Raw genomic sequence first — 16,546 nt, 5'->3', positions numbered from 1 at the left:
ATCGGAAATCAAATTTTATTTGTAACTCTTGCCAAATTAATAAGTGTTTATGTGTCGTGAAATGTTTAGACCGGAGTTTCATTTTTCAAGCAAATTACTCGATCTGTTGACCAGAGGTGATATATTTTTTTTATTTTTTTAAGGCTTTTATTTACAGCGTGATTAGAGAGATAAATTGTTCTTCCACTCAGCACAAGACTACTGTCTTACTGATCATAATCATGAAATAATTGTAGGAAGAATTTTAAGTCATAGTTACACTATGACTGAAGGCGAATATACTTCCTACTAAATGATAGATTTACTACACTTACCATAATCACAATATCCCACATAAATTTTTCAGTGGTATGAAATTAAAATAAAATAGTCTACATGTACATCTATACTAATATTATAAAGCTGAAGAGTTTGTTTTGTTTGTTTGTTTGTTTGTTTGTTTGTTTAAACGCGCTAATCTCAGAAACTACTGAACCGATTTAAATAATTCTTTCACTGTTAGATAGTCTATTTATCGAGGAAGGCTATAGGCTACATTTTATCCCGGATTTCCTACGGGAAACATCAATAATGAAGTTTAATGAGTTAATGAGTTAAGAAAGTTGAATGAGTCGGCCATCTGCGAGCTTTCCACGCGAACGCTGCGCAAACCAACAAAGATATAGTAAAACAATGTACTAAAGATGTGAAGTACTCATTTTTTGCCACAAAAAAGTCCGCGAGAGCATATATCTATCTCTTAAGGTTTACTTACAATAACCACTTTTATGTTCATTTTTTAAGATTATTTTTTCATTATAAACATAAGTTATTTTGAAACCAATTTTCTTTAATTCAGTATTAATCCTTATCCAAATAAATATGTTTATTACTTTCGGCTTTTCATGTAGACTAAAATTGCCATTTACAGTATATAAATCAGACGAATAGGTTTTGAGATATAGTCGTTATAAGCAATTTGCAGCGAAACATTTAATACGGCGAACCAGCGTTCTTTCTAATACGCGTGACCGCCTGACCGCCCCGCCCCCGCCCCCCGCCCCCTCACCCCGCATCTTTCGATTGCCCTTATTACTATTTTAAAGTAAAGTATCAGCCTGTAAGATCCCACTACTGGGCAAAGGCCTCTCATCTCACTAAACGGTCTGCGTTCCGTCGCGGGTAATGATGTGGGCCAAGTCGTCGCCAAGTCGCATAGCAATTAGCAGCTATAATTGATAAAGCCGAGGAGGATGTTTGCAAAAATAAATATGATGCCCAAAATAACTATTCCACGCGGACGAAGTCGCGGGCACAGCTAGTATGGATATATAATCACGTCTATATACCTTGCGGAGTAGACAGAACCAAAGTCTTGGACGAATTAATAAGCCGTTGTTTGGCTTAATGATAGAATTGTGATTCAAAAAGGGACAGGTTGCAAGCCCATCGCCTAAAAGAAGAATCCCAAGTTTATAAGCCTATCCTTTAGTCGCCTTGTACGATATCTATGGGAAAGAGATGGAGTGGTCTTGTTCTTTTTTCTTTTAGTGCCGGGAACCACACGGCACGGCCGGCACTGTAAAACAGTCAAACTGACCTTATACCTACTTAACAGTTAAATTAAACACTAGTTGTACTAAATCGGTCTTGCTTCCTAACAAACTAGTCACTAAAGTAGACCCACAGATAACATACAAGATTATTTAAGTCAGCTTCCTCTACAAACTAACCCACTTAATTGTTTCAGGAAGTTCTCAGCAGGACAACCACCATCTTATCAATAACGGTAAGAGTACATATACATATATATACCTGTAATTACTAAATATCTTATCTAACTTAATCTTTATACCTTGCGGGTAAAACAGAGCCAATAGTCTCGAAAACTCTGAAAGTATGGAATAAAATATTATTATAACATAACGGTTAATGATTAATTAATTTACAGACTGTTGGCTCTGTCTACCTCGCAAGCCGCAGAGGATATTAACGATAGGTCACCATTTTTTTAAAAATATCACTGACATAAGTATTTAACGAAAAAGATGTGAACATTTTTTGAGTTTTATGTGCCAAGATCTATCTATGTATTGTTATTAATATTAATTCGAGTTTTCTTCTTTATCGACTCATGTTTGTTCAGTGCTTGTTTATTGTATTACCTTTGTTTTGTGTTGTTGAAAATTTGATGCTTGTTATTTGAGAAGGTTTTCATAAACATTATGAATCAGTTAAAGTTTGATGAACTCTGAACTGAAATAATCTCAAAAAACGGAATAACAATCAGTTAAGGCTAATACATAGATACATATCATCACGTCTTTATCCCTTGCAGGGTAGACAGAGCTAACAGTCTCGAAAATATTGAAAGACCACGTTCAGCTGTATGGCCTTAAATAAGAATCTTAGAAATAGCTCAAATCGTGTGATTTGTTCATATGGTTATCCTATGAAAAAACCTGTCTTTTATAGTATTAATTGCAAGAATTTATTTTTAATACATTTATTTTAATAATCACGTGTTGGTAAGGGATAGGTTACTAAACTTTGGATTCTTCTTTTAGGCGACTGGCTAGCAACCTGTCGCTATTTAATTAAATCTCAATTCCATTATTTACCCATATATGTAGCTATCCGAATAAAGTTGTTGGAAATGCTGTGAGATATATATGTAGGTATGTATTTATATGTACTAACATGTGGATATGGATATCCCGTTTCACGCAAAAAGGGGTTATTGGATTTAATTATAAGCCTTGAAATAAGGTCGAGCGAAACTGTAGCGGGACCTTTCACCCATTACCTGTTCCTTACATAACAAAGTGTAGTTGACCACAATCAAGCCATAATAAAGAACAATCCAGTTTATAAGCCACCATAAAACCATTTCCAAGTCGAGCTGTTATTAAATTAATTAGGTACAGACTATGTCGTTATACATACATTTATTTCAGCTTAAATATACTCTATTTAAGCTGAAATAAATGTAACCGCCGAGCTTACATGAAGAGAGTTATGAATGTGGATGAAGCGTAGGAAGTATGCAGAGATCGTGACAAGTGGAAAGATGTATTTTCTGCTTAGCCCTCCAGGTAAGAGGAGTGATTTTATGTATGTATGTATGTTAAATAGATTGAATTGTGGGTTGATAGTGACAGGTTGCTAGTAGGCAGAGACTACATCTTTCCACTTATATACAGAGTTAATATCTCATAACTCACTAGCTTTTAATACAAGTCTCGGAGCAGAACCCGGTTGTATACCTATTGCCATTATCATTGATTGTGAAAGTAAAGTTTTGGCATGAAGGTTTGCCTGCAGCAACTTTTATCTAACCCATAATGGACCATGGTACATAATACACATCCAATTGCCTGAATGTGCAGGATTCTGTGGCGCAGCGGTGGTGCGCTTGTCTGTGACACCGGAGGTCCCGGGTTCGAATCCCGGCTAGGACGTGACGAGAAACTAACTACCTCTAATTGGCATGTGTCTTGGATGTTTATCTAAATAAGTATTTATTATAATTTGTATCGTTGGGTTGGTATCTCGTAACACAAGTCTCGAACCTACTTCGAGGCTAATTCAATCTTTGTAATTTGTCCCGTATATATTTATTTATTGCTCGCGATGTTTAGTCTCACTATCAATCAAACTAAGGTACATAACTTAGAAAATAGTCATCAGTATATGACTCCTCAAGGATTTAAAATTGTGTATCAACTTTTTTAGTCGGATATCTTAACCCTTCGACCACCGCTGCTGTTGTAGTACCTAATATTTATTTGTGGCGTCCTTATTCGGCGCCTTGAACTGTAAATTAGTGTAAACAGCCGGCCACGAGGGTCAAGTGGAGAGCACGCGTAGTGATTAGTGACTATCCAAGTGCATTGCGGAGCGTTCTTGTCATAATAATACATAAATGTAGGTATATAAACACATTTATTTTCCTTACGGGATAGGCTAACAATTTCAAAAATTCAGCTGTATGGCTTAATAATCGAATTGAGATTCAAATAGCGATAGGTTGCTAGCTCATCAAGGATGTTTATTAGCTTTTACCTTGATTGACTTTAGCAATCAGCAAGAGTAGCAACTTACATATACTATGATTTTCTTCGCCACCTGACCAGTACGGAAGCTTCAGCTTCAGTGCGCTGATTCCATTAGTTGTATTTTGTGACGGCACAAGGTATATCAAACATGCTTTTAATTTTCTCTTCAGAATTCTTTGCAAAGATCGAATTCATGACCTGAGAAAATTTGATCAGCAGGCATTGTGGCAAGTGGAAAGTAGTATCTGTCTATTCTTTCAGAAAGGTTGTGTTTTTATGTATTTATTTTTAAAGATACAACTTTACTTCAAATATTTTAACATCGGTGACCCTACACCGTCAATTACACTTCACTGAGCAAATCCAAGACGACAAGCGGTCAGAGGGTTTTGTTCGAAAATTTCGCAGAACCACCGGTACATTGAGCCGCTCATCAAGAGTGGTACAGCCATTAAAATGAACTCTATTTCTTTGCCCTTAAGCCGTTATAAATAACGTTACTGAACATTCAATAAGAGGAGACTTCATTCGAACGAATGTCGCGGTAATAAACGCTATATTTGGGAAGCTTGTTATATTGTTATCTGTACGACATCTGTACCCAGAATTTAATATTTTTTCCAGTAGCAAATCGCGTGCGGTTTTTGGTCGTTCCTTTTTTTTACTTTAACATCATTTTTATTGCGTAAGATTTTACTCATAGTGAATATTCAATTTTAACAAATGAAAATATTTATTAGGCTGTTCATCAATACGAGTTCCTGGCGGAGTATAATAAGAGAAAGAGGGGTAATAAAAACTATTTTTATTACACTATCGTACCTTGATCAAATCCAAGACAACCAGGCGAAAGGTTAGGTCAAGAGTGCCGTAAATCGATAAGCTTACTTAAATAGAGTTATAATATTGATGAAACGAAATAAATTCAGGGATCGTGGCAAGTTGAAATATCTAGTATCTGCCTACCCGTCCGGGAAAGAGGCGTGATTAAATGTATGTATGATTATCTTTTATGATGTTACTTGTTAGTTAAGCAAAAACAGAAAAAGACGGCAAAGCTGTTACAAGGTGGCTAGCGCACTGACTATATAATTTTAGAATTTAAAACTTATTACTCTTTGGTCTTCTGTCGCCATCCATATGAAGAAATGGGTTGATGCTACTCCAGTTGCTAAAAAGTAAAGCGCGTTGCTAAAAATTGTCGTGAAATCCATCCTATTACAAATATTCCTAGGAAAACAAGAACTCATTAGAATTCACCCAACGACTTCCCACAATCCAAAAGCGATACAAATCTGACCGAAAGTCGTTCGCACCATTGATTTCGCTCGCCATTAGCTCGGACATTGTACAAGACTATAGGGTAACTATGCCCAAAAGTAGGGACAGATAGACCATACAATTTGTATGAAACGACCTGCGGCCGCTGTTTGCCGGCTCCTGATCATGATAAGACCGCAGCTCGCGGCCGACTGCCGAGATTTTATCACTGCGCGCAATATATACACGCGAGCGTACTGCATTTTGTGGATTGATGAACCAATAAGAACATGGATCGGGGCTATTCTTTAATAAACACGTTTAGTGCATTAGTTTAGAAAAGTGAAAATGAATCTGGTTGCCAATACCAGTTATATTGCAGGATTCGTAGTTTTGTTAAAAACCAATTTGATAAGTAACCATATCATCAGTGTAGCTAAGATTACATATTTACGTGGACCCTTAACTAATAACCATTATAAGCGGAAGCATCATACACATATCCATTACAGATCCTTCAATGCGCAGGTGGTAGGACATGGAGGGCACGACAGAAGTAAACTCTGGGGGAGACTTCACATCATCAGACGATCTCCAAAATTCTTTATCTCTTAAAATTCAATGAGAAAGAAGAGAATTGACAATAAGAAAATATTAAGTACTATTTATCCTTCTGCGACGCCGTCGTATCCGTACCTAAATAGTAATATGATTTGCTGATGATAGTGTTATGAAGTTTTCCAACAATATCCTTCACTTCTAGTTAAGCTGTCAATAGATCCATGACAACACATCTAAGGTTAAAGCCTACCGCGTTCCTGATAAGTCATAAAAATACTTTCAACTAATGTCACAGATCAAGTAATGAAAGAGAAATGTGAAATCTAGTATATCTGTTTTATGGTATTTTGTTCCGAAACATTAGCTTTTTTGGCGAGAGCCACACAATTTTAGTAGAGATTTTATGGTGGTTCCCGGCATCAATACAAAAAAGAATAGGACCTCTCCATCTGTTTCCCGTGGATGTCGTAAAAAGCGACTAAGGGATAGGCTTACAAACTTGGGATTCTTTTTTTAGGCGATGGGCTAGCAACCTGTCACTATTTGGATCTCAATACTATCAATAAGCCAAATAGCTGAACGTGGCCGATCAGTCTTTTCAAGACTGTTGGCTCTGTCTTCCCCACAAGGGATATAGACGTGACCATATGTATGTATGTATGTAGAGATTTTATTTATAACTTAAGTACGCCCGCTGCTTAGGGCTTACTCTAGTAACGTGACAAACAAATTTCTCTTCCTGCGATTAGGATGAAATCCCTCTCTTTCTGGACCCCTCGACTACATAAGGAAACTACATGTTAAATTACAAATAAAATTTAAATTTTGGTAAGCCTAATGCAATATTTCATGAAAACTGAAAAACATCTCCTTTGTTCTATCATCACCGCATTTACTGCATTCGCATTAAACATAGGTAAGTCCAAGTCGAATTCGCCATACATTACTGTAAGTTTAATCACTTTCGGTATCCCATTCAGATCTCACCATTCATTGCAATCAACTTAAATAGCTTCTGAGTATCTTGATTTTAGAGGCACCTTTTAATTTGTAGTTTCCTTGAATTTCATAGAGTATATTCAGGACTATGTAAGGGATCTATGTAGATATGGTTAGTTATCTAGAAATGATTGAATACAACTTTTATGCCATTTAATTGATTGACTATTGAACATTTATTTCTATTAAACTGATGACTTTGTGCGATGTCCTTCGAACAATCACAAGGATTTTTATTTTCATACGAGAACATAATGGTTATCTTTGCTTTTTATCCGGTTACTCTATCAGGAATCACGCTCGCTTAAGGGTCGCGATCTCAAACCTATTATGTAAACAAAAATCCCTTAATTACATAATTTCGCAAAATGAACCTTTAATTTCTGAAACAAAGTCAACACTAAGCTCTTACAATATATCTAAAGATCACGAGCAAACTTCAGTACTTGGCTCCAGTGAGGTGGGTCAAAGGGCAAAAAACTCAAATAACAAAACACTATCAGATGGTAACCCTACCGAGTTTAGAGGAACTATTGTGGCGACAGATAATGTTAGTTGTTGGCCGGGGTCATAAACAAGATGACAACAAAGTAGTGGACCCGGGAAAATGTGCCAATGCTTTAGGTTATTACCTTCGTTCACTGACCTTTATAACGTACACTGGATCATAAACGTTATAAAAATTAAATCCTATATTTTCACCCGATTTTCGCCAATTTGGCGATTATTTTGCATTTATTGATCTGTGTGTCCACAATACTAGTTAAAAGTTCCGTTTCCTTTTTGATAGCAAATTTTATATTATTATCCGTTGATTTATCATAAAACAAAAAGAATCATGGCAAAAAATCATTATTATATGTTATTTACGAATGTTGAAACGCAATATGTCTTATCTTCTTTTTGTAGAATAATACTAGAAAGGGGGTGACAATAAGACATATTTCCTTGGAACGTTCCTGATCTTTTATAACCCCGGGAGACACGAAGCTCCCTTCAAATGGGAGCTGAAAAGTAGAACTGTAATTTTTTATGGAATATTTTATCCAGCGTTATATTATTCATGTCCATGGCTTGTTGCTCCCTTAGAATGTGGCTGGGAAGTGGCTGAGTCTATTGATGGGTTTTTTCAGAATGAAATAGATAGCCAAATAGCTGAACGTGGCCTATCAGTATTTACAAGACTGTTGGCTCTGTCTAACCCGCAAGGGATGTAGACGTGATTATATGTATGTATGTATGAAATAGATAATTTGGATTTATAATAACAACTATCTGTTGCTCGCTCTCTTTTGCTGGCTTTAATCCCGGCCACATCCTCATCTCTTGGAGAGAAGCCAGGGATGCGCCTTTGACCACGCTTCTGGATTGGGTAGGTTAAGTAAGGTCAGTTCATCTTGTGTAGCTTTACCATGGTTAATATGGTTAAGTTAGCTTACTTTGCAAAGATTTCAGAGGTCAGATGGGAGTCTTTTCGTGTAAAAACCTGACTCACCAATCCAGGATCCAAGGTCAAAGGCATACCCCCAGCTCCTCTCCAGAGTGGTGAGGATGCAACCGGGTCTAAAATCGGGAAGAAGATGTGATACAATCTGCATGGGAAGTGAAACAGCTAACAGAAAATCTTTTTTCTGCGCTACCTTTCAAGCCTTTCTATAAACAGACAATAATTTAGTTTAAACAGCTATCTAAATCAAATTTCCTAAGTAAACAAACTGTAGTTACAAGGAGGGTTTCATTATAAACCCGTGGTCTCATTTCTCAAGTCCGGTCCGGTCGACCCGGGGTTTAATTTTAGCCGTATATCATGGCACGGCGGCCTTTCGCCAAACCGCGGAGGCGAGACCGGTTCGACTCCTGCGCAGCCTCATTTAAACTGTAGCACATTCCACTGACCATTCGTATTTATAGTCGAGTTGCAACTGTTTATCTTTTTATTGATTAAAATAAATGATTTATTTACTATTTAAATAGTAGTTTTGTTGCTGATAGAGTTGCACTAACATTTGAGACCAAATTGCTGTGTGCTTCGAGGACTTTCATCTTCAATTATAGGTAGATTTACGGCAATAAAAAAATATTATTACCTATATAACTACATAAAGTAACGCATCTTATAAGACGGCTGAAACTACACTTTTCCACTTGCCACGATCCCTGTACACTTATTCGCTTTATCCATACACTCTTTTATTGTAAGTCGGTTTAGAGTTATCTTGACCCGACCTTTCTGAAGGACTTCCTTATTTGTACAAGTTGCTTAAAAGTAATAAAAAATGTATATAATTCTTTACTATATTACACGATACGTTTATTTTCTTCATTTTGAGTTTTTCAACTGCAAGAAATCCACTGCAGTAGACATGATTCTCTCAAAGATTTAAACGGTTAGAAGCGGCTTGAATTGTCGTCGGACCAATTAGCAGGTATGTGATAGAGCTATGTTCAGTTGGAGACTCCTTAGGTCTGAAATATTATACTAAAAAAAATTATGTATAATTTAAAAAAAAAAGTTACTGACTATAGATACCGACAGTCGCGTAAGTGCAGTCCCTCTTTTATCTGCCGCCGCCATAGTACTCGTTCTGTCATATTTCGTATATGTTTTATCAATAAACAACGTAATTATTGCTCCCGGCCAATAAATATCGGTAATTATAACGCGCAGTTAAATGAGTTTCGATTTGGAGAAATTTCCTTTTTTTATTTGGACTATATGTTGCATTCGTTTTGCTGTTAGCATTTATTTTCTCACGTGGTACACGATGGGATTGATTTAGAGAAAGTAAGACAAAAAATTTAAATTTTTATATTCAGTGACCATTGGATCATATTAGAGTATCTTTAAGTCAGTTGATTTTGGGTGCATCCTTATTTGTCTAGTATGTTGGAACGTAGAGGAAAGTGGATGGAGGAAATGCAGAAAGCGAGTTTCCAAACATACCAGTGGAGGGTGCAAATGGAGACACGCAAAGATAACAAAAGATAGAGATTTGGAACGTAGAGATCTGAAAGGATTGTATTAAGTCGAAATCCATGTGCCCTGCTTGATTGTAGTTCTATTTCTACTTTTGGCCTTCGGCGTCCTCAGTTTGACGTCCATAGGCTTTCATACCATCTTTCGCGGTTTCTAGCCTGGAATTCTGCGGCCTGCCCCAATTATCTGGGCTCGGTGGAGGCGGCATGGCCAGGCATGCAGGAGATCGTAATTCATAATGGATCATTGTTACACATTTAGTTGAATGAATGTGCAGGTTTCCTAACCATACTTGCTCTCACCGTAAGAACATTAGTTAGCAGTCGAAATAAGGTATTACCAAAGTAAGTATCACATTATCGTATGTCTCACACACGTGAGTCCTTTACGCACGTTACATTTCTTGCGGTAATGCATGTAAGAGTAAAAGTACGTTTGTTCTCACGGATCCATTTTGAACTTTTATCCAATTAATAACAATTAGCCCCAAAATTATAGCTTCCAAGTAAGATTTGCTTAATTATGTGAATGGGACAAAAAGTTTCAAAATATTATCGCAATGCATTTTTTGCCAGTTAAAAAGATTTGTACTTTTGTTTTACGAGTTTTTACCCAAAGTATTGCTATCGTGATAATTTATTTTCAAATGCTTTTCCTCAATAGTTTAATAAGAGCAATCCGAGTGTAGTAACAACAAAAAAATTCAAAATTATACGTAGATATACATATGTATATAGTAGAGAAATAAATGAATTTGGTGCAAAAATAATATCACAATGATGTCATTTTTATTATGCTGATTTCATTAATGTTAATGATTAATTAAATCAGCATAAATAACTAAGTCAATTTTCTATAGGCCTGCTCTTAATCATTTAGTATCTTAATTATTCACCGATCTTAACGCAAACCCTTTCAACACAATTAACCCAAATGTTAATTAAGAATGTACGATTGTTGTGCTCAAAAACTTATGGAAAAAGAGGGTCAAATATGTAATTGGAAAATGTCTTATTCTGTCAGCTTCTTAATGATGCGATGCGCCAATGGCTCTATTTCTAATGTCCGTATTCTTTTGCATGCAAAATATTTAAGTAAAGTCTTTTAAGGCTTTAGGAAATAAGCTCATTCATATAGTGGATTGAAATTCAAAACTATTATTCATTATTATGGGACACCTCAATATTATTAATAATTTCACAACATTACTTGCCGTCAAATAAATTGCTTTAAAGTAAGTTTACTGCCGCTTCCAAAGCGTTAGTGCAGAAGAAGTGGTAACAAACTGCAATGCAGTATTTTCTTCAATAACATAGTTAACTGACGTTGGTCTGGTAGCGATGATTAAACATAGAACATGCCAGTTTAAGTGCACCTTTCTTTCCGCGCAAATTGTAAAAGTCAAAAGGAAAAGCTTATAAACATTTGGGATTTTTATTTAAGCCTTCGAGTCTTATCGGGATTATTGGCTCTTTCTATTTATTTTTATGAGATTGTACACGAAAATAAATGCATAGCAAATATACAATTATTTTAATACGTATCTCAGATTGTTCTAAACAGCAAGAGTTTTGTCATTTATTTACTGAAAATGCCTTCACATGTGGGAAATAACAAAACGAACGCGTAATTTTAAAGTAACTGTATCAAAATTAAAGTAATTGACAGCTCGGAGCGGAAAAGATAAAGGTCAGAATAATTGAAAAACATTGTGAACAAAATTTATGTTTATATCGTGAATTCCGGAAATTTACGAAGTAAACAAGAAGGAGGTGAGAATGTTTTGTAATCATAATTGAAGTCAGTGAACTTTTGACGCCCTTTATACACAAGGAAGCTTTTTTTTAATAGGTACTTGCCATATATTGTAGGTATACTTTTAGAGAGTGATGTGACATTATTGAATAGTAGCGCTTGACCACGACTTCACTCTCGTGTAAATTGTGCATTACTATTTTTGATTATTATTAAATAGCGACCTGCCCCGGCTTTGCACAGGTAGCATTTAAACACATACAAATTCCTCTTGAATCACTCTTTTCTTTAAAAAAAACTGCGTCAAATGCGTTGTGTAGTTTTAATGATCTAAGCATACATACATAAATAGGGAATTAGGGAAGGACGTGGGAAACGACTTTGCATTATACTATATTGAAAGTGATAAGTATCTATAAAAATAAAATTAGATAGAGTATTTTATCGTAAAACGAAAAATTCGTTTATATTTTATTCCCGCGAAAATGTCGGGAAATACTTTCCCAGTGCTCATGCTTAGATCACATGATTAACCTACATGCCAAATTTTAAATCACTTCATCTTAGTGGCATTCAATGCAAGTCAAGTACTCTCATTTTCATTGATCTCTTGTCAATTTGCACGGGAAGATATGCAGATAGCACTGTATCCCAACTAAAATTTTAAATGTGGACGAACTCGTAAGTTTGTTCTCTCTTCACACGTTATCTATTTTGAACCAATTTTCTTGAAATTTTGCGTTTATGTAAAGAGTTTGGAGAAAGAAAAACTTCATTCTTCCTCCTTAATTCCTCGAATTAAGGAGGAAGAATCTGTATTCTTTTGTAGGTGGCGCTAAATTCACGCGGTCGATGCTGCCAGTAAAAGCTAGTTCGTTATATAGATGGGTAATTGTTAAGAACCATACATTAACATAACTTAGTCTTATACTTCTTTTTTCTTTTTAAAAATAGTCACTCTATCTTTAGAGGTCAGTTAAAAGATATGCCTTGGCTACGTTCGTGAATTATGAGGTCAATTGGAAGTTTAAAAATATGTATTTCCGAATATTACCAACGACGAACCCTCAGATAGTGCCGGTCTTACGCACCATACATTCTAACTTCACAATCTCCTGCCGGTCTGTTTATCACAAAACAATGGGGTTTATATTTCAAAGGGAGGGTCAAGACGGTCTCCGGATTCAGGAGAAACCGGGCTGTATCTAGTAGTGATAGCCATTGAGTTATAAGCGTGGAGTTTACTTCGTGTAGTCTTGATTTCATATGAATATACAATATTATACAGGTTGACATTTAAAACAACTGCATCCTTTTAAACATAGACTATACCCATGCTTCTGAGCCGTTTGAGCCTATTTTTATTTAAATTAAACGTCATCATTTTCACATTTAAAAAACCCTCAAAAACTACGTCATACGCTTTAATAAAGACCAATACAGAGTTCAGAGTAACATAGTTTACTAGCCCATCGTCAGGAATCCCAATTTTGTGGGCTTCTCCCTTAATTCTCTTTACAAATTGCGCGGAAATAAAAGCTAAGAAGTTTTAACAACGTCGTATAACATGCGTCAAAGGCAAAAATGTGCTGTACTTATCTACATTTGCCATCAAAAGACGTTTTTTCAGTAATGTGCATGTCTATTTTCTACAGACAATTGGAAATTATACGAATAGGCGTAATTTTTCTTACGTACAGGAGTTGCTGGTCACACGAAGTTCACTCCATATAGAATAATAAGATAGTCAGTTCGTGTAATTTATTTCAATGTTCCAACCTAGTAGTGATAGCTACCGATACTTTATACCATTGTCCAACACTTCAAAATATTAAGGCGAGCTTCCATAGTCGGTGCCACAAAGGGTTAGTAAACTTGTGCCATTGTGGGCAGACAACGGATGGTGTTATTCTTAAAAAGATAATATTTATTGAAATTCTAAAATATAGCTTAAATAAATGATGAAAATAAATTGAGTTCTGAAATCTAATTAAACTATTGAGGTGACGCTAATTAAAAAGTAAGAAACTAGACTACTTATATAATTATTCGCGTTAAATATAATAAAAAATAAAGTAAAAATATTTTGTAAAGATAGATATATCTTAATAATTTAGTTATTTACCGACTTCAATCTAAGGTCATGAACTAAGAAAGCTTAGTCCAAATTCGTGCAGTGCAGGAATGACTTTTTCATCAAAAAAACTAAAAATTATAATGTGCGTGAGCGAATGCGGACCTAAGCACTTTATCTAAATATTTTTTTTTAAGCGGTGATACATATTCATAGAAATTTTGAGATAAGGCCTAGTGCACAATATAAAATGTAAGATGGCTACTTTATTCAGGTGGTTCCTCCGAGGTCGTAATTTTGACAAAGCCCCGCTTTGTCGACAATCGCCTTGTCTTAGATTCACAAAAACTAGATGTGATATTTCCATACTGGTCCTTCTCTTCCTACGCTGAATGTAAATGTCTAGTCAAAGCAAAGCCTAATCAATTTAGGATTTGTATTTCTGGCGATGGGATTAAGCAAAGAACTTTTTGAACCTTAATTCCATAATTAGGTTGTTTTTGATTTTTGGTTTTATAAGTGTGAACTGTAATAACAAATTACAAAAATAAATTTAAATTCGGTTTAAAAAAAGGAGTTTATAGAATGTTATAGACTTCTCCGATTATTTAATTTTTGGAGAATTTTATTGTGAATTGTCGAAGATTGCGAGTTTCGAAAAAATCGCGAAGATACTAAGATATTTCATACAAATCGAATACAGAACCTCCTTTCTTGAGCTCGGCTAAAAATAGCAAGAATATCTAGGAGCACCTTACATCTTTGAAGACACCCACTCGTAGTTCGCGTAATATCAGCTTGTCAACTCGCAAGCTATTGATAAGCTGTGATAGCTAGATAGTCAGGAAGTGCTTGCAATTTTAACGTATTGTAAGTGGCTTAAGTTTTGTATTTTTATTGTGGTCAAGAACGGTAATAGTTATATAGTGAAGAGTGAAAGATTATTTATGTACTCGTATTGGCTAATGTTCTGTCACCTTGAAAAGAGTGTGGAAAGTGTAATTGTAATTGATTGAATTGAAAATCAGCACCACGTTTTATAACCTTTTCATGGAAAACTTTTTCTGTTCTATTTAGAAGCGTACGTAAGCGTAAGCGTATGTGGGTACACATACCTACATATAATCACGTCTTTATCCCTTAAGCTAAAAGTCTTGTATAGACTGAAAGTGATACATTGTGTGTGGCATACTGATACTTTATGTGGTTAAAGCTTCAATTAGAGAGGGTTTTCAGAAATTTCCACGGAAACAATTAGCGGTATGTTTCATTTTACGAGCGTACTCTAGTATGCATTAAAAAGGATTACATTAAGCATTTACAAAATATTTTTTTTAAAAGCACCTTAATTTTTATTTACACTACCAGAAAAGACGTTTTTCTTAAAGTTTTCAAAGGCAAAGGTCATTAAACCAAATAACATATGAAACTTGAGTATTATGTTGGTAAAGTTGATAACATAATCAAACCAGCAGGGAGTACAACGTGTTTATTATAATACATGACAACGTGCAACCAGTCTTTATTCAGGGCTAACGGTTAATACAAAAGATTTCAACGGGCTGTAGATATGAAGGATGGCTTACTTTTGTAGTATTTCGATGAACTGGGGTTCTCAATCTTTAAAGACTAGAAAAGAGGTGTAATAATTTTTTTACTTATACTGAACAAAATTTCGGAATTGATCGAGTTTTAGAGGTTACAAATACGTAAAATTTTCATAATTTTAATCCACATAAATTAACGTAGGGGTTTGTAAAAAACGCGAAAACGAATATATGCAAACATTGCTCGTCTAATAGTATATGATGGGATAAATTACAAGCAGGCAAGTACAAACGTCGGCTAGGTTTATTCTACAAACAGCAGTCCCGACTTTCTACCGGCCGCGCCGGGGGCGAACTCATATTTCACGCCTGACATAATTTTAAAAGCCCACACAGATTAGATTTTCTAACACCGGTTCAGTCGTGTACTGAACTGTTAGTATTAAACCTATTTAATAAAAGAAGGTTTACTTCAACTCTTAATGTTACAGTAGGCGTGGAAATGACAGGGTTAATGTAAATACTCGTAGGTAGAGATAAATACGAATTTTGTTGAATCAAAATAAAAGTGGCATCATGCCGCAGGAGCACCTCATTATTACAAAAAAATATAATATTTATTTTTTTTGCAGGTATGCCTCTCTCGGATAAGATTTTCAGGTTTATGCAACTGAACGACGAACTCTGTAAGTACCAACGTTTTTGTAAGCTAAGGATAATGAGTTTCTCCATTTGTTTCTCCAGCAGCTCAGCAGTTTCGTGAGTATAAAGCTTGGTATTCAGTGTCGAGCAAACTCAGTCTGACCATCGGATTGGGCTTCTTCTACCTCTGGTATGTTAATTTCATACTTTTGTTTGGTTTGAGTTGCATCGGTGGTAAATACATACATACATAAACTCACGCCTCTTTCCCGGAGGGGTAGGCAGAGACTACCTCTTTCCACTTGCCACGATCCCTGCATACTTCCTTTGCTTCATCCACATTCATAACTCTCTTCATGCAAGCTCGGTGGTAAATAGTTAAAGGTATTCCACTCACAGAAAGTATACCGGTTCAACTTAATCTTTAGTCATGCACCAATGACTATATGTAGTTTACAGTTACGTACATTATTTTCATGGTGTTTGGAGGAAACTGGACGTGCACGTAGAAACAACTGCATGTGTAACCACGATTTAGTCGACAGGACTTAGTCCTCTTCAGACAGGTGGGGATACAACCAGGGTTTACGTTAGGACAATGATTAATTATGAAGACTCAGCTGCAAAATAACTTGACATGGTTTAATTTTGACTTGATGTTGGTTTTTATGATCGGAGGGTTATGTCCCTACAG

At 35.6% G+C, this 16,546-nt stretch overlaps 1 protein-coding gene across 4 annotated transcripts in view; it reads left to right on the top strand.

Moving 5' to 3' along the window:
- LOC106138310 (translation initiation factor IF-2) overlaps positions 1–16,546 on the top strand; it is a 208,956-nt gene that overhangs the window by 29,007 nt on the left and 163,403 nt on the right. For 2 of the 4 annotated variants that reach the window (XM_060947319.1, XM_013339432.2), the window contains exon 3: positions 1,730–1,768. The exons of 1 other annotated variant lie outside the window; for it this stretch is intronic. In XM_060947319.1, the coding sequence (XP_060803302.1) occupies positions 1,730–1,768 (39 nt within the window). The remainder of the gene's footprint in view (positions 1–1,729; positions 1,769–16,546) is intronic. One more of the 4 variants, XM_060947318.1, reaches the window with a different exon arrangement.

This window comes from Amyelois transitella, chromosome 13 (assembly GCF_032362555.1).
Source record: "Amyelois transitella isolate CPQ chromosome 13, ilAmyTran1.1, whole genome shotgun sequence".
Lineage (NCBI taxonomy): Eukaryota > Metazoa > Arthropoda > Insecta > Lepidoptera > Pyralidae > Amyelois > Amyelois transitella.
This window is presented reverse-complemented; position numbering and strand designations above follow the sequence as displayed.